We start from the raw sequence: 27434 nt of genomic DNA, 5'->3' as shown, positions 1-27434 counted from the left end.
GAATAAGTGATGATCATTATGGCCTTGGCTCACAATATTTTCATTGTCAAGTTTATGAACATATTGGAAAACATTGCCCACAATATGGTGATCAGGGTTCATACAACGGGTAATATAAATCACAGAAAGGAGGCAAACAAAACAAGTTTCCAATTCTGTGATAGTTAACTGCCAATGAAAGTGTATTTGTGAGTATGAAACATAATGACACAAAATTTCAAGCTATAAATGAAATAAGTGCAAGTATATTGGACATGGCTGCATATCCACATGTGACATGTACCTAATTTTCTGACAAAACGATAGAAACGTATTTATGGATTCTGAACAGTGGAGCAACACGCCACGTGACTTATCAACATGATAAATATGTCATTTTCATGCATATTAATGGACAGTAAAAGTACCTAGCAATGGATAACTGTTACACACAGGTTTCAACATTGTGGACATGTACCACCAGAAGAATGTGAAGGACAAACAGTCGACTTGCAGTATATGTTGTACATTCCAGACATCATGTGGAATTTGATAGCAATCTCTCAGGCAACAGACAAAGAAGTGATGGTACAATTGACAAAAGATAAAGCTAGAGTCATGAAAAAAATGAGGAAATAATTGCTAAAGCTTCAAAGAATAGCAACTGTGCTACTTTTGTGAAGACAATTCCAGTATGGCCCTGCTGTGAATCTCACCACTAGTTAGGTAATTGTCTTATGGCACCAAAGGTTGGGCTACATTTGTACTGAGAAAGTTAAGAAATATGTTAAATGTAGTGAAATAGCTCTCGAAGCATCAGATGACAGGATAAATCAGATGTGCAGAGTGTGCATCAAAGACAAGATAAACAGACTGAAAACAGAGGAAATGAGCTCCTGCATTTGATACAGAGTGATGTAATATGTACCTCTGGCCCACAATCACTTGGTTGAGTGAAATATGTTGTACCATTTAATGATTATTGTTTGAGATACATGGTAGTATGAAAACAGCAACTCAAGAATTTTTTTACTGATCTCTAGCAATATGGCAAATAGGCCAATGGAGAATGCATTTTGTGTAATGAAGTTCTGCAAGAGCAAGTCTGCAACCACAGTGTGTCAGAAGTGTGGGACCACATTTTACAAGGCTCAATCTACTGGAAGATCCACTTACGAGTTGGAACAGAAGTTTAAGGAATTGAGATATATTTGTAAGGGGAAAAGGAGTGGGCAGCCCTTAACTAAGGTGGTCAAGGTAAAAAGTGTTTGGGCCCTTAGTCTTTGCTGAGTGGATGATCACTGGGCATTCTTACATGGACATGCTTCAGCTGTTGTTCATGTCACAATTGTAAAATGACAGTCATAATTTCATTTTACAACAGGACACTTCTCCATCATTCTTTCATTATGATGTTCCATGTTCACCGAACCCAAAACCATGTGATTTTTACCTGTGGGATTTTCACACCTCCTCTTCCCACAACATCCTTGACTTATGAGAACGTAACAAGGCAGCTGTGACTGACACTGATACAGGCACTGTAGGCCACATGTCAGCCAAATTGGACAATATAATAGACCATTTGTGAACATAACACTAAAAATGTCTTGAGTTGCTGATTCCATACATACAGTCGCATAATACCTTACGTCAATACAAACATTAATAACAATGACTTGAGAGTGTCTAGATCATTTTGAATAACCTCATATTTGTCAAAAGAAGAAACCACGTTGCTACATCTGAGCAATGCAAGCAAATATATGAGTAAATAATTCAAAGAATTTCTGCAAAAAGAAGGAATCTGGAGCAGCTGACTCTCCTTAGCAAACTTCAACAAAATGGTGTAGCAGAACAGGTCAACCAAACCCCCAAAAATAATGTGCGATGATCGTTTCTAGAGAATGAATTGTCACAAAATTTATAGGGGGCGGGGGCTTAAAGCACTATATTAACAGCAAATTACTTATGAACTAGAAGGCTAAAAACAGAAAATGGTGGAGAAAATCTGTGACTATTTGGATGTCGTGTACTGTTGAAAATGAAAAGTAGTCATGGCAAATTGGAACCAGACAACCTCACATAACAGTTGAATATTCAGAAATCATGAAGGACTACAGACTGTGACTTCAAGCATTACAGAATTTATGCAATATGGATACACGAGAAGCATGTAATCTCATACCAAGTGAAGATTTGGAATTGTGTGACTTCTGAATAGATGAAAATGGGAAAGGAATCTGAAGGGGAGGATGAACGTGCTGAGAATGATTACTCACCAACAGATGATAAACAATGTGAATTACGGGAACCATTCTCAAATAAAAAGAGCAGAAAGCTAAACAATCAGAATAACTGGAAGTCTACAAAATAAAATAAAATAAGAAGATCTGTCCATTTGCAAAGGCGAGTACATCAAGAAAAAAATGTACACAAATCATATACGAAACCATGTCAGATGATGATAAAAACAATGGCAACAAGCAATGTCAGAACTGAAAAATGGAAAAATATGAAATTGAACCTGGGCATTTGTACCACATACTAATAACAATAAAAAAATACAATGAAAACAGAATAATTGTAGTTGACAGTGATAGCTTCAGGTAATGACCAAAGACCATGTTGTTGCAACATATTTGAAGCTGATATGAAAGATGAAGTCTGTGTGGACCTGCCCATGCATTTCACAGATTAACTGACAAACTACACAGAAAATTCTATGGCATATCAAATCAGGAGAAAATTCACAATGTTGAGTGGTTCTGTAGACTTGAAAAGTGGATTGATGGATTCAAACAGCCCACCAGAAGATGAAACAAGACATTCAATGAGTTCCTGCACAAGTAAGAGAAATTACAACCAATTGCCGAGTTGTCAAACAAAATAAAAAATATCTGATGCATAAAATTTGAATAAGAGACATCAGAGTAGAATGAATTGTACAGTCAATTAGAATCAGTAGAGATGACAGATTTTAGACCAAACAACATACGCATAGGAAATTTTAAAAGAATCTCAAATGGAAAACTGCAGACCTGTGGAAACACCTCTCACTGTTACTGTACAGCTACAAAATGCAACAGATGATGACAAGCTTAGTGAACAGGATGCATCAAAGTACAGAACCACAGTCAGAAGTCTTCTATACTTGGCAGTGTACACAATCAGATTGAGCACATCCAATGATGTAGTTAAGCCAGTTCAGCAACAATCTGAGTGAGGAAAAATGATGTGCCATCATCACACTCTAAGTTATTTGGGTGGCAGAACAAAAAGTGTTTGCTTATTGCAAAACTGATAAGGAAATTGAAATGTTTAGTGATCAGACTGTGGAGCTGACCAAATCACGGTAAATTCTATGGTGAATATTTATTTCTGGGAGAGTGACTATATGCAGGAGCAGCAGTAAATAATGGATAGTTTCATTACAGCATGAGTGAAGCTGTAACAAAAGCAATGTGGATGACCCACCATTTCATTAAGACTGGTTAAGATTGTTTTCTGTCCCATCCTACGAATATTTTCATTGATAATTAATAAATGAAGGAACTTGTTGAAAATTATTAAGCTTCAGAAAGAGCCAAACATATGGATCTAAAGATGTTCTTTGAGCAACAAAAGGTCAAAGGCAGCAATGTAAGTTTGTAACATATTGTGAGTGAGTAGAATGTCACTGACTGACACAGGCAATCAACAACCAGAGGTTGAAAACTCATGTTGGAAGTTATTGGGTGCCAAAGATCAGGGGCATCAATGATATGGACTATCTTTCTTGTAATCTTTCAAGTCTTTTCAGTACTTTTAAAATGATATCATGCTCACTTTTAGTTGTAACTGTTTTATTGTGCTATTGGAACTTCAACTTTTACGCTATTTTCAGACATGGGATTTGATGTTATATTAGGACACAGAAATAGGTTAAAATATTGTTTTCTTAGAGCTTCCCCGCTATTGGTTGTATATTCAATAGTTCTATTAAAGGTATTTATAACAAGCACTGACTACATTACCATCAATACTGGCACAGTCCTATAAGAATACTATTTTTAACCTATTTCTATACCATTATGTAGCAGGAGGATATCATCATCAGGGAAAAAAAGCTGGCATTGTACAGTCAGGAGCATGGAATGTTAGATCCCTCAGCGTGGTAGTTAGGTTAAAAATTTAAGAAGGGAAAAAGGAGAATGAAGGCAGATGATGTGGGAATTATTGAAGGTGGGTGGGAGGAAGAACAGGACTTCTGGTCAGATGAGTAAAAGGACATAAAAACAATAAAATAGGGGTACAATGCAAGAGTGGGCCAGGTTTGTGTGTGTGTGTGTGTGTGTATGTGTGTGTTCCACATCTCCGCCAAAGCCACTGGGTCAATTACAACAAAACCGGGTACATACAACACTTATTGTCTGGAAAGAAATCTGTGGGGTTAAGAAATAATTAGCTCCAATTGGAGTGGAGATGACATAGAAGAGGGAAAAGGAGATGAACAGAGAGATTTCAAAGAAGAGGGTGTGGGGGAGAAGTATATGGACACAGAGAGGGGAAAGGGGATATGGAAAGAGACAGGGGCAGAAGGAATGCACTGAGTGTGTGGGAAAGGAGCAAGGGGAGGGTGGAAGGAGGAGATGGACAGGCAGAGAAAGAGGAGAAGGAGATGGACAGAGAGAGGGGAAGGAAGATGATGGAGAAGGATATGAACAGAGACAGGGAGGAGAGAGAATGGACAGTGTGTGCAGGGGGAGGGGGGCAGGAGGAGATGTACAGAGAAGGGGAGGAAGAGATGGACAGAGAGAGGGGGAAGAAGAGATGGAGTGAGAGGGGGCAGAAGACAAGGGCATACAGAGGGGACAGGAGGAGATGGACAGAGAAAGTGGGCGGAAGGAGATACACGAAGAGAGGGAAGAAGAGGACAGACGGGAGATGGAGGGGGGAGACACAGCAGGAGATGAAAGGAGAGAGGGAGAAGAGGAGGAGGAGATGGAGAGAGGAGGGGGAGGAAAACATGGACACAGGGAGGGGAGAAGAGGAGGTGGACAGAGCGAGGGGGAGAAGGAGATGGGGAGAGAGAAGATGAGGAACACATGGGCAGAGGGGGGGAAGAGGGGATGGCAGAGACAGGGGGAGGAGGAGGTGGACAGGTGGAGGAAAAGAAAGAAAGAAAAAGTAAGATTATGCTAAAACCAATTAATAAAATGATGGCAGACCCAGCTTCAACCCCACAGGTCCAGAAAATTGGTTTTAACATCCTACTACTGAAACCTATTGAGAAAGTATCAACAAAACAGCAACTTCTGTACAGTTTGCAGACTAAACTACTATGAAAAGTCTGACTCATGGTCCACACCTGTGACTTGGGTCTCCAATCCATTCAAGTAAAATGGGGTAGGTAAACAGCTGTACTACTTACCCCAAATTAAGCTAGCCTCCTCAAAGAAATCTGTATAAATGCAACCATAAAAGTTAGTTGATTGTAAAGAGTACAAAACTGCTTTGTATAAAACTCATAGTAATAATTGTTACTATCACCCAGTAAACAATTGTACAAACCCTCACCAGATTTTGTCCTTTAATAGACAAAACCCTTACAAAATAAAAAAATTATACTTCCAAATATGCATCCACATGAGTCACTGGATACATACTATCACGTTGAACATATTCATCAACAGATATTTTATTCTTTACCACAGCACCTACTTATGATACTTTTATTCCCTGCATCTCTGCCATCAGGCAGTAAGTTACATTTTTAGGGCATATAGTAAATTTCTGTAGTAATGCCTGCTATACTCCTTTACCCCCTATTACCTGCATCAGGAACAGCATTCGAAGCTCGGAGACTTGTGTCTTTACTTTTCATTTACTAATGTACTAACGTACAACTAAAGCTCAGGTAGGTTCCTCTAAACCGCAACTCTGGATTAAGCAATAAAGCAACAGTATTCTACTTTTGTAGAAACAATCAATTATACATCTTTCCTCAGGAAACTATTTACTAACAACTATCCAGTTTTCACAATGATGGATCCCCTATACCGGGTGGTTATAATTTAAACTGAAAGTGTTCCGAGTACTGCAGTATTGGCTGTATACATCACGGGATGCTAAAACATTGTAGGTATGTTCATTAATCGGTGAACATGTGGAGTATGCTGAAAAAAATAATGGTTCCACTTTCGCCACTAGGTGTAAATATTACGCTGCAAAAAGACATAATGTGAAATGTTTTCTGTTTTCACATCAGTATGCTGTGTTTGGTGACACTGTAATGTAACATGACATTTTGTTAGGAAATGCCATGGTACACCCTTAAGCTCTTCAAGAAATGCAAGATATTCACATGAATATAGAGAGAAAAGATATTATTTTAAGTTAGTTGATCTAGAATGGAACAAAATACTGTTGCTACACTTCTGTTTATGCAGAGCCAAGACTATATGCAGGAGCTGCATCACCTGTGGGCACGAGTGGTGAACAGACATTGTCACTAGGTGTGATGGACATTTCCTTCTGTGGAGCCATTTATGGAAAGTGTTATGTCGGCTCGCCAAAGCATAACCAAGGAGCCTGTATCAGCAGTAAACATTATGTAAAATGTAATGTATTTGACTTATTTCATTGTACGTGGTCCAGAGAGGAGGAGGAGCCTGGTACTCACTGTAAAGTACATAGTATTAATGCTTAATCTGAGAATGCGTGATTAATTATGATGTAACTCTGGCTATGAATGTTTTACATTGTTTGAAATTTTTTCCAGCTAATTGATGAAATCTTCGGGGTAGAGGTTCCAAGCACTGTGAAGGAGATTACTAGTTGTGAATGAATAGAAGTACGAGCCCTACAAGATAAATTTATAAATGACCGTAGTATCCACAAGATATTAGCCAACAAATTGAATCTACAAAAGTTTTTTCCTATTCCTAGAGGATGCATGTAAATGGTATGTTTGATGTCTCCTTGCGAGCACTAGGCATATGATAATGTGTGTCGATTTCCTTTGTGAAGTGAGTGTGAAGTGACGAAGATTTACGTTTTCTGTATGAAGGCTATTAAGAGGGAAGATCTTGCACTGCTGGTGAAATTGTTTTATCAAAATAACAGCAATAGCACCACTGCATTGCAGGAATATTGCCAACAGGACTAGCTGCAAAGAGGACACTGCAGGGGAAATGCTGAGCAGTGGAGGGGAAGTGCTAATACATGGGCAAAGAGTATGATCAAGAAAACTGAAAAACAGGTGAATTACATGATGAAGCAGGGAGAAGGAAGTTGACCAACCCCATTTCAGTTGTTGATTAAGTTGCTGTAGCTATAACTGACCATGCAGTACATGCCTCAAACTCTGCAGCCAATGCTCAAGCTGTGTCACAGGAATTGTCTCTCTCTTGGTCAACAGCTCAAAAGATTTTGCAGTGCATTTTACACTGTTATCTTGAAGGCAATATTCAGCATGTGCAACAAATGAAGCCCCAAGATAAACTACAACATCGTAATATTGCCCTTACTTTCTTGATATGGATGAAAATGGTTGATATGTGGCTGGGGAATATTCTTTGGAATGGACGAGGCACAGTTACAGTGTGGCTACTCAAACTTGGAAAAAGAAATCCCTGAGAATTTCAGGTGTGAGGAGGAAGATGGTTTCAAGAAGCTGCTGACAAAATTAATGGTGAGCAGTGGGACAAGCAGCATACCATTTAATACTTTTCTTTCCTCTCAGCTGAGCTATATACTGGCCATAAACAGTAGTTTAACCACAGTTTTTACACATCAAGGATTCCAGGTTTTTCAGAAGAATCACCACCCTGATTTTGCTCTCCATGGTGCCACAACTGCACAAAACTGTTGCATATGGGGTTCTACTCTGCCACATGTTGTGCAGGAACATTCACTACACTCAGCAAATGTGACTGTGTGGTGTGGTTTCACAAGCTCCTCCATTCTCGGTCCATTTTTCTTTGACGAGATGATGCCTCGTGTACCTGTCAGGTGTAGAATGCAACTGTGTCCACACCACTATTTTCATGGAAGATTGGGTGACACCACATGTCGCTTGCCAGGTGAAAGATTTGCTTCAAGAAATGTTCGGTATGGAGCATGCTTAATAAAGTGGTCAGTAGATATGCAGTCAGGAGGGAAAGTGTGGGGATATTGATAGTGGTGGGGGTTGCCAGCAGGGCATCAGCACACTGCAGGGGAAATGCTGAGCAGTGGAGGGGAAGTGCTATTCTAAGCCAAAGCCTATGCACATATTTTTTTGTAAATATTAAGTGGAGCCTCCCCATCCCCATACTCGCATGGTGACCATCCAAAATAGAACAGCTGAGCTACACACACACTCCAATACAGAGTGAAAATTTCATTCTGGGAACATCCCCCAGGTTGTGGCTAAGCCATGTCTTCACAGTATCCTTTCTTCAGGGAAAGCTAGTTCTGCAAGGTTCACAGGAAAGCTTCTGTGAAGTTTGAAAGGTAGGAAATAAAGTAATGGCAGAATTAAAGCTGTGAGGATGTGCGCCATGAGTCATGCTTTGGTAGTTCAGTTGGCACAGTACCTGCCCACAAATGGCAAAGGTCCTGAATTTGAGTCTCGCTCCTGGTACACAGTTTTAATCTGTCAGAAAGTTCCATATCAGTTGCAGAGTGAAAATTTCATTCTGGAAACATCCCACAGACTGTGGCTAAGCCATGTCTCCATAATATCATTTCTTCCAGAGTGCTAGTTCTGCAAGATTCACATGGGAGCTTCTGTGAAGAATGGAAGATCGAAGACAAGGTACTGACAGAATTAAAGCTGTGAGGACAGTTCTGTTTACAGTTAATGTAAGTGAATACATAAAAACTCTACTCATCAAGAGGCAGAAGGAGAATACACGCATTTAAAGGTTAAGGTGATTTGTAAAATTTTGAAGCCAGTGCCCTTTCTTCTGGCACAAGAGGGATAAAGAAAAGGGACTGATGAGGTTTAGGAAATAAGGAGAGTTTGGAAAAGTTGCTCAGAGCCATGATTCAGTGGAGACATACCAGATGCGATGAGAAAGAAAGATTGATTGTTGGGGACTGCAGTCTCCTACCACCACTTGGTGAGTAGATTTTTTATCTATCCAGTTACATTATATTTTCAAAAACCGAAAATTGTTTATTTAGTATGAGTTACAGAAAGATATAGTTATGATGAAACATAATCGAAAGTACAACATAAAGAAATGACACAAAAAATATTTTTATAGTAGTAATTAGGAAAAAAACACAGACTTGCAAGAACTGCAAGGTGTTTGATCTTTCATAATAAAGAACTAACTATTTGTGATACAGTTTTTGTCAGAAAGGGGTGTACATTCTATAGCTATTATATGCAAATATTCAAGTATAAGTTTCCATAAAATATCAGACAGTTAATCATGGACTACACAAGAGGCTTGGGTGCAGTACTATATAATAGGAGTGAAGCATTATTGAAAAGCTTTATTAAAGTAATACCTACAACTGAAAAAAAGAAAAGAATAGAAAACATTGTAACATTGTCCCACACACACACACACACACACACACACACACACACACACACACACACACACACAACAACAACAACAACTTAAACATTATTTTGAAAAGAGAAGTTCATTATTATTATTATATCCTATTAATATGACCTGTTAACAGGCTGAAATGCAAATGTTATTCAATGGGTTTTTAGGTCAAATTTGTTTGGATATCTATTGCACCTTTCTAATTACACTTATCTGATACCTCATATGTCCGGCCACAATTTGCACTTATGCGTGGTATAAGTGCAGCCATGTGCATAATATCATCAATAAGGCCAGAAACAAGCTTCTGAAACCCATCAGGATGGTCCTGTGGCTGAAGGGGTGGCACCAGCTCCAGAGTAGGTTCACGCAGTTGCAGCTGAGCTTCAAATAATGGTGCATATCCACCATCCATTTGTTCCCATAGTGTTCCCAGACTGAAATCATTGCAGTGAAAATGCAAGATGTTAAATGAATTTCAAGCACCTACAACATTACAAATGAAACAAAAAGATATAGCTCAGGTTTTTATTAACATCTCTCACATTATAGTCCCTCATGAAGGACTCAGTCCTCAATGATAGCAATTAAGTCAGTAGACAAAAGACTCAAGCAAGTGGCTCATTAAAAACTTAAAGCTTAATTTAATATAAACACAAAACATTTGCCTGTTGGTGTTATTAAGCATAGAGATGAGCAACAAAAATATTATCCAATTACATCTATGATGCAGCTTAAAAATAGTTCCTATTTATGAAAATAGAATGAGACTAACATAACAGGACAGAATGTTCATACAGACTTTAATTTTGAAAATTTCTGCAATCTTTCTACTACATCTAATGTAAAATCACACTTGTTAAGAAAAGAAAATCAGAACTGAGTTGTTTAATAACTTTTCTTTACATTTATACATAGTTGTCAAAGATATGTAAATATACCAGGAAAGACATTGTTACCTTCCACATACAATTTCTCCAACTTCACAAACTTAAAAAAAATAATAATAATAATAAGCCACTCACCCACCAAAGCAATAGGCAGAGTATAGTTTGACACAAAGTTTATTTTTTTGCTCTTCTTCTTCCTTCTCCTTCTACTCTTCCTCCTTTACCACTCCACTACTCCTTTCTTGCTGTAATGTCTCTGAAGGTCTTGATGCTACTATTTTCTGAATACAATGTTTATTCTGTTGTGTATAACATAGTAAATAATTGTCATAAATTTCTAATGGTGATGTGTAAATTTCTCTTTCACTGTACTGTACAGCACATGCACAGCAATTTAAAAATAAATAAATAAATAAAAATAAAAAAAGAAGATAAAGATAAAGCATAACACATTACTTACCTACCTGACCCCTAGAGTTGTAGCAATGATACGGATACATTTGTCACAGTAAGCACTATGTATGATATTTTGAAATATCTGCTGCACTTGGTCATTGTTTCAAAAATTGAATGGCATCACACAACTTAATATAGTATACATAGAATAAACATAATGGAAAACAAAGTATAAATCACAGTCAACTTTACCTGCATGCAGCTCAGGTTAGTGTTTCTTACTTTTAGGAAACTGACAGCTGGAGCAGGTACAATCAGTCGAGATTCAGAATAGAGATATTATAATGTCAGTTAATGAACTTACAGGACTGTTCAGATACAAATATGTTTTAAAATGGAAGAGAATGTGACTGAATGTGTCTTTTCCCAAAGGCTGAGTACACCAACAATAAGCGACACAGTGGGAGTAGTGGAATGGGGTATGCCACTATATCATTTCAGGACCTTAATATTTTATGAGTTCAAATACAATCATTATTTTGCATTTTGTGATATTTGTGACTAAAAGAGCATGTTTATCCTCTTTTCATAATTTCAAACTCTCAACTTTGCTTGATCTATTGTAAGTGATCAGTGTTCTGGAAAGCTAATGTTTGTGCATATCACATCAGAATTGATACATAAAGAGACACCAATGTGTGGCATCCAGTTGAAAAGTAAGTCATGACAATATCACACACATATACATCTAGAGTCTTCTGCTACTGAAAGAAGACATTGCTTCTTTAATGGAGGAGACAAGGACAGTATTAATGATAAGGTTAAATATTTCGGAAAGAAAGTTAACTAAAAGTTAATATATTTGTTGCTTTGCCATAAACCACACTCATCATCCTGCTGGTATTTTTTTCAATGCTTGCTGGTTGACAGTTAATAAAATACATTATGTTGTTCAGATTGACCATAAATTCTGATATGGTGGAGGTGGGCGGGAAGGTAGGGCACAGAGGGAGCTGCGAGTTTACAAGCCTGGCTGGCTCCTGACTTAGACAAAGACACTAATGTAGTGGCAAGGTGGAGCTTCATACGCTTAGCCATAGTAGGGCGCTTAGTACAAAGGGGTTAGGCTGCCACAGGTAATGGCCAGAAATTCCTGAAAGGATTCTGGTGGTTAAGCCAGCTGCAGATGCATGGCTGACTGTCAACATGTTACTTTGCAGCTAGAAAATACTACTTGCCCATATTATATAGAAAATTACTATATGTGATTCCACTGGATCAATGTAGTAAATACGAACATCAACTTGTGCAACTCAACATCACGAGTTCAATGCAGCATTGCAAAACACTGTGCAAACTCTAGATTTTAAGTGACTATGAACTTTATGAACAATGATTGCAAAAACGTTTTACACCACACCACTAGTAAACCGAAACTGCCACAATCATAAACAATATGCGAAACAGATGAAGAACTGTCCAGTGAACACATACCAACACAGTTTGCCTGTAACTTTCATGGATCCAGAGTATGGACCATTTGATTACAATCACTCAGTTAAATTCACCAGAGCAAAATGTACTCTAGAACCATATGTATCATGGTGCAGCATGACTATACAGGAACCATACCTTTACCCTTCTCCTAAATGTATTTATGTTTAGACATTGCTTGATTTGTGATGGTACTCAACAGTACTCTGTACCTGTACCTCTGATGAAAAAAAATTTACACCACAGATTTTGAAATGTGGAAGAATAGAAATTTAGGGGAAAATGGTGTTGAGACACTTGCAGTTCACTTTCAGTTGAATGCACAAGATACGATTAAAGCATTTGGTGAGTATATTTTTAATAATTATGAGAACTTTGGTGGAAACTGTGAAACAAAGAAAATTATTCCATTAATTAGCTTCTATTGACAACGACCACCAAAAAGTCCCAGTGCCGTCTAGTGAATGTGAATCTGATCATTAGTGATTGCAGAGCCTCTCTGTTAACAAATACTGTTTCTTCTCTATTTTTTCTGACGTGGAATGGCCCACCACTGACTCATTTTGACCCTTCAAAGTATGTGGAATCTCGGCTGCTTCATGGACGACACTTCACTATGGATACCAACAGCAGGGGAAGAGACATATGAGGGATGTACAACGAAATCCTTTCAGAGTTTTGGCCAGATATATAAACTGTAAGTTAAAACATTTAAGATTTTTCCTTATTCAGTACCTTGTAGTTCAAATTTATGTGTCTTAATTTTACTGTAATTTCTTCTTTATAATAAAAGGCAAAATGAGAAACAGAAGACTTAATAGAAATGTAATAAAAATTGTTGGTGCACATGGGAGTTTTATTTTTTACCAATACAAATATTGTATTCACACTTTTAAAATGCTCAGAAAAGCATTGAAAATAAGAAATCTAAATTTCAAACCTCCATCAACACCAACGCCTGAGAAGGCCACAGTACCAAAACCTCTTTTTCACAAATCAAGCCCTGTGTTTAGGTAAATAAGACATTTCTGCTAACACTAAAGTATTATCCAGTTTGATTACAGCAGGCCTCCAATTAAATTAGATGTATTTCAAATTTGGTGAGTGTTACATAACAATAAAGAGCACAGCACAAATTATCAGGAAATTGTACACTGTTTTCACATGCCACACATAAAAAGAAATATTTATTTTTATTTGCTTATTTTAAATGTTGTGAATGGGGTTGTGAAATTTTATCATGATTTCATTAATGTTAGTGTAGTATTGTAATTTAGTATAGTGTTGTAGTTTGTGTGTAAGATCAGAATGGGGACATGCTTATTTCAATAAGTTTAGTCTTAAGAAAATTATACACTTTCAATGATGATTATTTTATCATAATTTTGTAAGATGTTGTTAGCATGACTAGTGGAGTATGGTTTCCTGAATTTAAACAGGTGGCACTGCTGCACCTCATGTTCTATTGTAGTCTGTCTGTTTCACATGGTTGGATCTGGCAGTCATTTGGTTACGACTCAGGGCAGCAGTCAGTAAGAGCTGAACTAAGTCTCTGGGTGGCAATCCAGCTGCACTGTTCCAACACTTTATAAAGTTTTATGAGTGATAGACTCTTTGAGCAGCATATGGGTACATAACACTCTTTCAAATTTCTTTCAAGTGTTGTATCCTTTCATAACTGAAAGACCTTGATTCTGTGTGTCATGCTGGACTTTAAAAGCAGTGAAGTACTGTTACTAAAGAACTTTAAGATGAAAATATAGTCGGGATCTGGATTTTGGTTCTGCTTCCACAGTAGCTGTTCTGCCTGAGGCATCTGCCACATCTTATGAGCTATTCCTGTTATCTTACCTGCACTTGGCTACAAGCTTAATTCTTTAACCTTGATATAGAAATCTTATTAACTTTGCTACAGAAACTTTATAAGCCTCATGTTTAATGATTTTATGTGGGACTTTCATTTCTATTTTTGTGTTTTAAGTGAACAATATATAGCAGTCAACTTAACTTCACCACTTCTTTTGTTATCACCGAATTTTCACTCATTTTATTTAACTTACTATTTATTTATTGTTGAAGCCTATGACAAACCTCATGCATTTAATGGCTGTGTGTTGAGGTTGTGCCCAGAATAGCTTGAATTACCAATCATTTACTGAACTCACTGGTTATCATGAATGGACTCTTCAGCACAGAAAACAGATGTTGGGGCATTGTTATTGATTAGATTTTTCATATGATTGTGCTTCAGTAAAAGTTCATTAGACATTTGATAGCAGTATCAATATTAGCACAACTAAAATAAGGACTGAAATGCTCATGTGACTGCATCATAAAAAATATAAAAAGAGCAATGAGGCATTGACCTTTTCTTGTTTTTATACATAGTTCCACAGGGGCCAAATTGAGGAGCAAATCTCCATGGTGATGGGATTAACATCGCAAAATTAACATCAGCAAAACAACAATAGGTGAAATAAAATGCACATGAATCCTATGCAGATGACAAACTGTGTGTATGTATTAGCATAATTAACAATAAAACACAGGAATCACCTTATTTTTTTCACGAACTCCCCGACAGAATAAAAGGGGTTCAGTTTAGAGTTGAAAGTGTGAGGATGACTGCTAAGACTTTTTAAATTCATGTGGTAGCTTACTGGAAATGGATGCAGCAGAATAATGCATGCTTTTCTGCAGAAGACTCAAGAAGATTAGATCCAAGTGCAGACTGGATTTTTGTCTATCATTAACTGAGTGAAAGTTGCAATTTCTTGGTAATAAGCTCATATTGTTAACAACAAATGACATTAAAAAAATGTTGAGAGGTCAATGTCAGAATTCCCAAACTCCGGAACTGGGTTTGACAAGAGATTCATGAACTTACATTACATATTGCTCAAACTACCCATTTCTGAGCCAAAAATACTCTTTGTGAATGGAAAGAGTTACTACGGAATATCATGCTGTCTGTCACAGGTGAATGCAAATATACAAAGTAGATTAATTTTTGTGTTGGACTATCACTTACCGCAGATACTATTCTAATGCTAAACAGGCCTATAGCAGAATTAAGTTTTTGAACAAGATCCTGAACATGTGCCGTCCATGACAACATATTATCTATTTGAATACACAGAAATTTAAACTGTTCAGATTCCCTAATGATATGCCCATTCAATGTTACGTAAGTGTCAGTTATGGTTGAGTTGTGTGTCAAACTGTAAAAATTGAATATTACTGTGATTTATCATCAATTTATTTTCTAAAAGCCAGGAACATATGTCTGGAACTGCTCTATTTGATACACTGCCTTTATGTTGCACTTAAGATATTTTCGAATCACCTGTCATATTTGAAGGCATTTATAAACAGGTGCACTGATCTCCAGAGGCACCCCCCCCCCCCCCCCATTTAATCATGTCTCAATCAGATATCACCTCATAACCATTCCAATTACTGTAGAGAATGACCTTTTGCTGTCTATTCTTAAAGTACGAGAGGAACAACTGTGAGCTACTCCTCTTATTCCATAATGGTTCAACTTCTGCAGTAAAATTTTATGATCAACACATTCAAGTGCCTTAGATCAAATAAGACACCTAGTCTTTGCACAAAAAGAGAATATAGTGTTTTCAGTTGTTACACCTTTTCTGAAACCAAACTGTACTTTTGACAGCAAATTATGTGAACTGAAATGATCAATTACCATTATATTCACAGATTTTTCAATAACTTTTGCAAACACTGATGGCATAGGAATAGATCTAAAAAAATGAAATGACTGTATGGCATTGTTGGCCGGGAGGCCCCACTCGAGGGAGTTCGGCCGTCGTATTGCAGGTCCTTTTTTGTTGACGCCACTTCGGCGACTTGCGAGTCAATGATGATGAAAATGATGATGGAGGACACACAACACCCAGTCCCTGGCCAGGAATCAAACCCTGCCCCCCTGTGTGGTAAGTGGTAATGCTATCTCTATGCTATGGAGAGGGACAATAGATCTAAAGTTGTCTATATTACCCCATTTTCATCTTTTACAAACCAGTTTCAGTACTGAGCAATTTAACCGCTCACAAAACTGACCATTTCTAAAGGAAAAATTACAAATTTGACTAAATACTGGGTTAACATGGGCAACACAGTGCTTTAGTATCCTGCCCCATCTTACCCATGACCCCTTATTAGTACTGACGAGGTGTATTTCAGATAGCAGTCTTGGAAAGCCATTTTCTAAGAGGATAATATGATTTCCTGTAGAAACTAAGTTTTTATTTAGTTCACCTGCTGTATTTAGAAAGTGATTGTCAAATACTGTGCATATAACTGAGTTAAAAAAACAAAAATATTTTTACTATGAACTGCTTTATATCCCTGACCTTGTGCTGGTTGCAGACATTTCCTTCATGGCTGACCATATGGTTTTAATTTTATCCTGAGAGTTAGCTATTCTATTTGTGTACCACATGTTTTTTGCTTTCCTAATGACATTTTTAAGCACCTCACAGTAATGTTTATAATGGACTACTGGAGCTCCATTGTTACTACCCCCAACGTTTTGATATAATTCCCACTTTCTTCTAGGAATGCAGCTTCCAAATAACATAAGAAATGTGTTGAGAAACACATTATATTTATCGTCTATGTTATCTGCACAATACATCTCTATATATATAAAAGGCAATGTCCCGACTGACTGACTCACTCACTGACTCATTATCACTCACCCTAAACCACTAACAGAAACTTGGAATTTGCAGAGGGTGTTGATCTTGTGCTGTAGGCACCAATTAAGAAGGATACTCCATCCCTAAGGGTTTGAAATAGAGGATGAAAGGCTTCGTGGTATTATGTCACTATTAAGGCAATTTTGAAACTAGACCTAAAAATATTAGTATTTGATTCCTTGGCCAGAAATAAGAAATACGTGTTTCAGCAATTTTCGAAATTTAACCCCTATGGGGGTGAAATAGTGGATGAAAGTTTTTTTGAAAGTAATGTATTTTAAAGCTACATCCATGTAAACTGGTATTTGACTTCTTGGTTACAAATTTAAAAAAATACATTTTTCAGGGTTTTTTGAAATACAATCCCTAAGGAAATGAACTGGCGATGAACTGTTTTATGAAAATATTTCATTATGAAACCATTTTTAAAGTTAAGCCTTTAAAAATTGGTATCTGGCTTCTCAGTTACAAATGAAAAAATGCGTGTTTAACTGTTTTTGGAAATTCATCTCCTAAAGGGTGAAACACAGCCAGCTTGATTCACTGTCTCAATACCTAGCCCAAACCACTAAAGATAGAAACTTGAAATTTGGAGAGGATGCTTATCATACTGTAGGCATTGTTTGGGAAGGCATTGTTCAAAATTGAACTCCTAAGGAGATGAAATAGGGAATGAAAAGCTTTTTGAAAATATTTCACTATTAAGACAATTTTGAGTCTACAACTACGAAAATTGGTATTTGATTTCTCAGTCCAAGATAAAAGAACAAGTGTTTCAGGGTACTTCGGAAGTTCAATCATGGAGGGAGTAAAATAGTGGGTGAAAGTTTTTTGAAAATAAGTCATTATTAAAGAACTAATAAAGCATTTTTAGAGCTACATATATGATAATTGCTATTTGACTTCTCACTTGGAAATAAAAAAAAAAAAAAAAATAAAACTAAAAATTTAAAAAAAAAAACACATCTTTCAGTTTTTTGGAAATTCAATCTCTAAGTGGATGAAACTGGAGATGAAAATTTTCATGAAATTATTTAAGAAGCATTTTTTAAACTAAATTCTATGAAAATTTGAATGCTAAATCCATGAAAATTTGAATTTGTGTTGATAGGTGGAAATAAAAGTCTTTTTTTGGGAACTCAAGTTCTAAGGGGGTGAAATGAGATCAAAAGTTTTAAGGAAATATTTCGTTATATAAAAAAAAATTTAAGTTAAATCTGTGAAAACTGTTATTTCACTCCCCAGTTAGATATAAAGTAATACATGTTAGAAGACGAAAGTTTCTATGGAAATATCACCTCAAGAATGTGAAAGGCATGATTAAAAAATACCTTGAACTTCAGCTACCAGAATCGCATTTTGGTCAGAAGGACATTTGGCAAAGACCATGCTTCCATGACTTTAATTAGCGAGAAAAGTTTAGAAGGTGTTGGAATTTATGAAAAACATAAAAATTCAATTAAGGAAAAAAAAGACATGTGCAGACCATACACTCTATGAGAGTGAGGCAATGGGTGCCAAGCTAATAGTAATATAATTTTTTTATTTTATTTTTATTTATTTATTGTTCCGTGGGACCACATTTAGGAGAAGTCTCCATGGTCATGGAACGAGTCAATACATGAAATTATAACACGATTGTAGAAACAGATAAAATGAAATATAAGAAACATATTCAGGCGACAAGTCGTTAGTTTAAATAAAGAAAATCAAGAATGTAACACTGGAATTTGCTTAATTTTTTATCTCTTCCAGGAGCTCCTCGACAGAATAGAAGGAGTGAGCCATGAGGAAGCTCTTCAGTTTAGACTTAAAAGTGCTTGGGCTACTGCTAAGATTTTTTAGTTCTTGTGGTAGCTTATTGAAAATGGATGCAGCAGAATACTGCACTCCTTTCTGCACAAGAGTCAAGGAAGTGCATTCCACATGCAGATTTGATTTCTGCCTAGTATTAACTGAGTGAAAGCTGCTAACTCTTGGGAATAAGCTAATATTGCTAACAACAAACGACATTAAAGAAAATACATACTGTGAGGGCAATGTCAAAATTCCCAGACTATTGAATAGGGGTCGACAAGAGGTTTTCGAACTTACACCATACATAGCTCGAACAGCCCGTTTTTGAGCCAAAAATACCCTTTTTGAATCAGAAGAATTACCCCAAAAAATAATACCATATGACATAAGCGTATGAAAATATGCGAAGTATGCTACTTTTCGTGTTGAAATGTCACTTATTTCAGATACTGTTCTAATGGTAAATAAAGCGGCATTTAGTTTCTGAACAAGATCCTGAACATGGGCTTTCCACAACAGCTTACTATCTATCCGTACGCCTAGGAACTTGAACTGTACCGTTTCGCTTATAACATGCCCATCCTGTCTGATTAAAATGTCAGTTCTTGTTGAATTGTGGGTTAGAAACTGTAAAAACTGAGTCTTACTGTGATTTAGCATCAAATTATTTTCCGCAAGCCACGAACTTATATCATGAACTACATTATTTGATAATGTTTCAATATTACACACAAGATCCTTCACTACCAAGGTGGTGTCATCAGCAAACAGAAATATTTTTGAATCACCTGTAATACTAGAAGGCATATCATTTACATAAATAAGGAACAGCAGTGGCCCCAGCACCGACCCTTGGGGAACGCCCCATTTAACAGTGCCCCATTGGGACTGAACATCATTACCACTCTCAATATTGCGGAGGATTACCTTCTGCTTTCTGTTCTTAAAGTAGGAGGCGAACCAATTGTAAGCTACTCCCCTTACAACATAATGTTCCAACTTCTGCAGTAATATTTTGTGGTCAACACAGTCAAAAGCCTTCGTTAAATCAAAGAAAACACCTAACGTTCGCAACCTTTTATTTAATCCGTCCAAAACCTCACAGAGAAAAGAGACTATAGCATTTTCAGTTGTTAAGCCATTTCTAAAACCAAACTGTACATTTGACAGCAAATTATGTGAATTTAAATGCTGCAGTAACCTTGTATATACAACCCTCTCGATAACTTTAGCAAACACCGATGGCATAGAAATAGGTCTATAATTGTCAACATTATCCCTGTCTCCCTTTTTATAAATTGGCTTCACTAATGAGTACTTTAATCGGTCAGGAAACCGACCACTCCTAAAGGAAAAGTTACAGATATGGCTAAGTACTGAGCTAACATACGTGGAACAATACTTCAGTATTCTGCTAGATACCCCGTCATATCCATGAGAGTTCTTGGTCTTTAGTGATTTAATTGTTAACTCAATCTCCCTCTTGTCAGTATCATGGAGGAGCATTTCAGGTAACAGTCTCGGAACACTTTTTTCTAAGAGCGCTATATGATTCCCTGTTGGGACTAGGTTTCTATTTAGTTCACCTGCTATATTCAGAAAGTGATTATTAAGTACTGTACATATATGCGACTTATCAGTAACACGGACATCCCCACTACGCACTGATTCTATATTCTCGACCTGTCTCTGCAGACCAGCCACTTCCTTTACGACTGACCATATGGTTTTAATTTTATCCTGAGACTTAGCTATTCTATCTGCATACCACATACTTTTTGCCTTCCTAATAACTTTTTTAAGCACCTTACAATACTGTTTGTAATGGGCTGCTGCATTTAGATTTTGACTGTTTCTAACGTTTTGATATAATTGCCACTTTGTTCTACAAGATATTCTTATCCCTTTAGTCAGCCACCCAGGCTGCCTGTTTGTGCTAGTACCCTGTTTTGAACGTTCTAACGGAAAGCAACTTTCAAAGAGCACGAGAAAAGTCTTGAGGAAAGCATTATATTTATCGTCTACTGTAACAGCACTATAAACATCTTGCCACTCTTGTTCCTTGATAAGGTTTACAAAAGTCTGTACAGCAACTGGATCAGCTTTCCTAAAAAGTTGGTAACTATATTTAACATGTGTTGCAGCACAAAAATCTTTTAGACTTAAAATTTGTGCATCATGATCTGAAAGGCCATTCACCTTTTTGCTAACAGAATGCCCTTCTAATAATGACGAATGAACAAAAATATTGTCTATGGTTGTTCTACTGTTCCCTTGCACTCTCGTTGGAAAGAATACGGTTTGCATAAGATTATATGAATTAAGGAGGTCTACCAGCATCCTTTTCCTTGCACAAAAATTCAGGTGACCGTATTATTTTACAGTACTGTTTAGGACTGCCTATCCTATAATATGTTCTTTTTCTCTGTCAACAGTAGAAACAGAGTGCTAGCTGAGTTTTATTAGTCATTAGATACGGATCAGGTACAATCTTGATTACAAAACTATCTTTTCATTCATGTAGAAAGACTAATAATACAATGGAACACACACAGTCACGACACTCCTGCTCATTTTTGTGCTCCAAGCGGACAGTAAGCTACATATCTGAATTTACATTGATCTGTAACATAGTTTTTACAATATTGAGTGTGTGTAATGCCACAAAAACCAGCAATAACTAAAAATGGCATCACATTTGTCTTTCTTCAGTTTAGTAAGGACCATGGGAGGTATGAAATGGTACATAACAGGACAGTTTATTTATGTATCTCTTGTAACCTGTAGATACTTACTGGAGAATGTTTTTTTCTTTTAAGACCAAAAAACAATGGCTAGTAAATAGCAGAAGACCTGACCTTTAGCAGAAATATACCTTATATCCACTCAACAACATGCAGGTTTCTTCACTACATCGTCTGTGAAAACAGCCATATCATATACCACCTCTGATGCAATCATCGCATAACTTTTTATATTGGTATGACTAACAACCAGCTGTCCAGCACAATGAATGGCCACCTGAACTATGGCCAACAACAATGTGGATGACCCAATGGTACAACATCCAGCCGAATATAACATGCTTGATTTCAATGGCTGTTTCACAACTTGGGCCACTGGGCCATCCAATACCAGCTTTTCTGAACTCGCAGATGGGAGTTATCCTTACAACACTTACTCTGCTCCTGAAATTACACCAACTTCACCCTACAATAGTTTATTGCCTCCACACCTTTCACCCAAAAGTTTCCACCCCTTCATTCTATCACCCCAATTCACATCCCCTCAGTCTCAATGTGTGTCACTCTCTGTGAACACATCAACCAGCTTTTCCTCCTCTCTGCTCCCCTTTTTTCTGCCCCCTCCCACCCCTACATCCTCCCAATGCTGCACCTAGCAAGTTTGTCCTGCTGCCTTCTAATCCCGGCTTACTCCAACAGACAGCACTCTTTTGCCCCATCCATATCCTGCTGTCCCTCCCCTTCCCTGTCCCACTCAGGATTGCTGTTTTCATTCTACACAACTGCAGTCTGGCCAGAGAGGCTGGAGACAGCAGTAATGTGTGCATGAGGTGCATCTGCTTGTGTGAATGTGTCTATTTTCATTTCCTTTCTGGCAAAGGCTTTGGCTGAAAGCTCAGTGTGTAACAATTTTTTGTTGTGCCTGTCTGCTGCTCAACCTGTCATCTTTAGATTGAGTAGCAATGTATTCTTTTCGAGACCGTTCATATTCCAACATGGACTTCTCACTGTTTATGAAACACAAAAGTATGTTCTTCTGGAATTAATAAACAGCCAGTCAGTTGCATAATGGAAGATTTATTTAAACATCTCGACCATGGTTTCAAGGGTTTTTAAATAAACCTCCCATTTTGCAACTGAATGGCTGTTCATTAATTGTACTAGATAATTTCATGCTACTGTTGCTGCTCCAGCCATGTACAAAATTTTAAAACAAAAATACATTATGTTTCAATCAGCATATAAATCTGGACAATTACACAATGCCCAAATTTATATGTATATTAAATCTGGCTATGATTAGATAATTATGTCTATATTATCATAAAATGTCTTTGACATGTGCTAAGAAACCTACGCATATAAGATGCTGCTGATTATAGGCATGTGTGTCCAATACTAGTCCAACAATATATAAACATATCCTATTGTGCAGCTTATGCATATATGAGAGAGAAACTTGTAAGAGCAAAATATGCTGGACTAAGCTTCTTAATTAGTGAATCCATGTCCTGACCCTGTTATCCAGCTGGACTGCAAGGAGTTTTATACAGTACAGTACTTAATTTTGTGATGTACAACCAATAATGTCTACTTCTGGCACTGGCATTTCAATCTTCCTTTTTTGAAACTGCAATATATGTCTTTTTGGGATTAAGATTCACATTGTTTGCTGTGAGGCAATTGTAGATACGTACAGAAATCATCTGATCTGTGTTTGGTAAGCCAGCTCTGAAACTGGGCCTGTAAGTTTTGAAGGAAACAAGATGATACGATAATTTTCGGAATTCAGATTTTATACCCTAATAGCATCATTAGCTGTCTTTATTTAACATTAGGCCATTTCCACATTTATTATGATACAAAGCATTCTGAAATCTGTAGAGCAGCAACAGAAACAGAATAGTCACAGATGAAGAATCTACAACAATTACTGCAGAGCCAGCTAGAGCTGGAGTTGTTACAGAAATAAATTATCAGTAGCAATAGCTAACCAAACAAAATTGTATCACAACACAAACTGTTGGCTCACTACCCATCTTCAGTCCAGCCAGGCCAAGTTCCACTCTCTGTCTCTGTCAGCCTCTGTCAGGTCTGAATCTGTCACACCCATATGTCACCATCTCCCATTGGCTCAGACCACAGACTAAGTGTCACTACATTTACATCTACATCAATACTCCACAAGCCACCTGACAGAGTGTCGTGGAGGGTACTTCTGGTTACACAATCTGTAGCCCCCATCCCTGTTCCTTTCATGAATTGTGTGGTGTGAAGAATGATTGTTGATAAACCTCTGTATTAGCTCTAACTTCTCAAACTTTCTTGTTGTGCTCACTTTGCAAGATGTATGTCAGTTAATATGTAGTCCGACTCTTCCCAAAATGTAATCTCTCAGAATTTCAATAGTAAACCACTCTATAATGCATAATGTCTCTCTTGTAGCATCTGCCACTGGAGTTTGTCGAGCATATCTGTAATACTCTCTCACCGGCTAAAAAAACCTTGTGACAAAATGCACTGCTCTTTATTGTATCTTCTCTAGCTCTCATATTAGTCCCACATGGTAACCATGCTAAAGTTATGAGCAATATTCAAGAATCAGGTGAAAAAGTGTTTTGTAAGTCACTTCTTTCATGGGTGTATTAAAAGGAAAGGAAACCCCATGATCTGGTCCTGAAGACCATGCCACAGTCGAGCAAAAGCCCTGTTTCCAGAATGAGATTTTCACTCTGCAGCAGAGTTTGGAAGGTAGAAGATGAGGTACTGGCAGAATTGAAGCTGTGAGAACGGGTCGTGAGTCGTTCTCGGGTAGCTCTGTTGGCAGAGCACTTGCTCTCAAAAGGCAAAGCTCCCGAGTTCAAGTCTCGGTCTAGCACGCAGTTTTAATCCGTCAGGAAGTTTCAAAAGCCCTGTTTTATTGTCGCTCATTCTGGATCAGGAAGGAGAGGCACGATGTCAGCACATCCCACTTCTGACTGCTATCAAAATGCTGACATTAGAGTCACTGCCTCTCAATCAGGTAGCTACTCAGATGGTATCATGAGGCTGAGTGCTTCCCGATACAGCACTAGCACCAAGGAAAAATCCCTGATAGTGCTGGGAATCAAACCCAGGTTCCTCACAAGAGTATCCGTCATGTTGACCATTCGAGTACATAGGTGAACTGGATAAGTTACATGTCCTTAATATTCTTCCTATGAATCACAGTCTAGCGTCTGCTTTCCCTACTATTTGTGGTTATTCCAAATAAGGTCACTCTGGCATGTTACTCCTGGATATTTTACAACACATACTGTTTCCAGCAGTTTGTCATCAATGGTATAGTTGTACAGTAGTGGATATCTTCTCATACGCAAGTGCAATATCTTATATTTCTTTACACTCAGGATGAACAGCCAGTCCCTACACCATTCGTCAATCCACTGCAGGTCCTTTACCAAATCGCTAGTCTTTTGGCGTTGCTACAGTCTTGTAGACAAGAACATTATCTGCAAATAGCCTTATGCAATTTCCAACATGTTCTATTAGATCATTTAAAATATTGTAAGCACTTCCTTGGGGGTAATCCAGAAATTACTTTCACATTTTTAGATTTTGTTCCATTAGGAATGAAGTTTCAGTTCCCTTTGAAAGGAAGTTGAAAATCTGGTCCAGTATTCAGTAAGAATGGATTTTTTTTTTCACTAAAGGGTAGTCCAGGAACATGTCAAATGCCTTCCCGAAGTCTAAGAATAAGGCATCAACCTGAGCGCTGATGTCTACAGCACAATCTCATGGAGCAACAGAATGAGCTGAGTTTTGCAAGATCTCTGTTTGCAGAATTCATGTTGACTTTTATGGAGGAAAGTTTCATTTTCCAAAAACATCATAATACACAAGCATAAAGCATGTTTCATAATTCTACAACAGATTGATGTCCATGATATAGACTTATAATTATGTGTATCTGTCCTATGATCCTTCTCAAAAACACAAATGACCTGCATTTTTTTCCAGTCACTGTGGACCCTTTGTTACTCCAACAACCTAGAATAAACTATTGCTAGTAGGATGGCAACCATGTAGTATTCTGTTCTTTGTTCAGGAGAATAGCAACCATTTTTCTCTAAGGTGGCACGGATTACTGGCACATAACAATGTATTCATCCTGGATATGAACATCAACCAAGATGGAACACAAAGCTGCAATGTGTTATTTTTGCCCTCAGCTTACTATGATATACCATAAGCCTTGCACGTTGACCAAGCGAGGTGGCACAGAGGTTAGCACACTGGACTTGCATTCAGGAGGACGACGGTTCAATCCTGCGTCCGACCATCCTGATTTAGGTTTCCCGTGATTTCCCTAAATTTCTTGAGGCAAATGCCAGGATGGTTCCTTTGAAAGGGCACGGCTGACTTCCTTCGCCATCCTTTCCTAATCCGATGAGACCAATGACCTTGCTGTTTGGTCTCTTCCCCCAAAACAATCCAACCCATCCTTGCACGTTGACTTCGTCTTGTGCTTTTATTTCCACAGTTATTTCTTCTTCCGTGTGAATCTATGTCATTACTTGCCTGCCTAAAATCATTTCACTGCAACACACAGCATTGTTGTGGCAGTACAATATATATTGCCACATACAATCTCTTTAATCACTCCCATAATGAAGACAACATGTATTTTCTAGAACTTACTAGAACTCTAGTTATACACTCTTCTGATGTCTGCTGCCATGGTCTTTACTTTCCATAGTAGCTGCTGGTCTTTATTTCCAAACTGTGTAACTTATTTTTCGCCATTAATTTATAATAAGGCAATGGCCTAAAGCCTGTTTCGTTTGCTATCTTCTATCTAGTCAACTAGTTATTCCATGCATATGTAACTTGAAAGTAAGTAAACTGAATAAAATTGTTGTATTGTTGTTGTGGTAGTCTTCAGTCCAAAGACTAGTTTGAAATAGTGATTGCTGATGATTTTAACGTGCCTACAGATTTTTCTTAAAAAATTAGTGAGATTGTTATTCAAATTAATATCTTTTGTTAATATTCCAACTAAGGTAACTAACTCCTCAAAAACAGCCATAGATAATCTTTATAGAAATGTCTAATGTACAAAATTATATTATGAAACCAATAGTCAATGGCCCCTCTGACCATCACACAGTTTCTTACGTTAATACTGATCAGGATGCAAAATCTACTAATTATTAGTTCTGAGTGTACTTAGTAAGCCAGCAATTAATTAGTTTTAATATGCCCTTCAAAGACATGTGCTAGAACGATGTAAACAGACCTAATGACATGAACAAGAAATATAACACTTTCAATAACAAAGTCCTAACCTTATCTGAAAGTTGTTTTTCGAAAAAAGCTACTTTGAACTGATGGAATGGGACATACCACCTGTCATGCACTTCACAGTAGTTTGTAGAGTACAGATATAGATGTAGAATCTATGGCAGCAAATTTTACATTCCATACAGCAAATGAATAGTTAGAAAATTAATACTTCATGGGATATGGGTGTGAATTTCTAAACTGCAAGACTACTGAACTATAAATGAAAGTGCCTAGTGTAAAAATTAATTTTGTAGTTATTTTGAAAGCCACACTAAGCCTTCAAATACAATTTTCATCCCTCCCTTATACAATTCCCTTACAACCGTTACACTGAAGATAAAAGCCTATACACCTGCACGCAGATAATTATCTTTAAGCAGTCCAAATGAGAATGGTAATGGTAGGCCTGTATATCTGGGTTCCAGTCGGTTCTGAAGAGACGATTTGCAACTTACAATTAACACGCCAAAGAAATAGCAGTTCTTAAAAACCGATACTCATTTACATATGATACCTATAAAGGATACTGAAAACGAACCTGAAATT

At 37.4% G+C, this 27434-nt stretch overlaps 1 protein-coding gene across 1 annotated transcript in view; it reads right to left on the bottom strand.

The window, feature by feature from the left end:
• The window catches only part of LOC124787768 (dynein beta chain, ciliary-like), an 834683-nt gene that overhangs the window by 539095 nt on the left and 268154 nt on the right, over window positions 1-27434 (bottom strand). The window contains exon 18 of the mRNA XM_047254657.1: window positions 9736-9952. Coding sequence (XP_047110613.1) covers window positions 9736-9952 — 217 coding nt within the window. The remainder of the gene's footprint in view (window positions 1-9735; window positions 9953-27434) is intronic.

The sequence above is a fragment of the Schistocerca piceifrons genome, chromosome 3, assembly GCF_021461385.2.
Source record: "Schistocerca piceifrons isolate TAMUIC-IGC-003096 chromosome 3, iqSchPice1.1, whole genome shotgun sequence".
Classification (NCBI taxonomy): domain Eukaryota; kingdom Metazoa; phylum Arthropoda; class Insecta; order Orthoptera; family Acrididae; genus Schistocerca; species Schistocerca piceifrons.
Note: the sequence above shows the minus strand (reverse complement) of the source record. Positions and strands in the feature narration are given on the sequence as shown.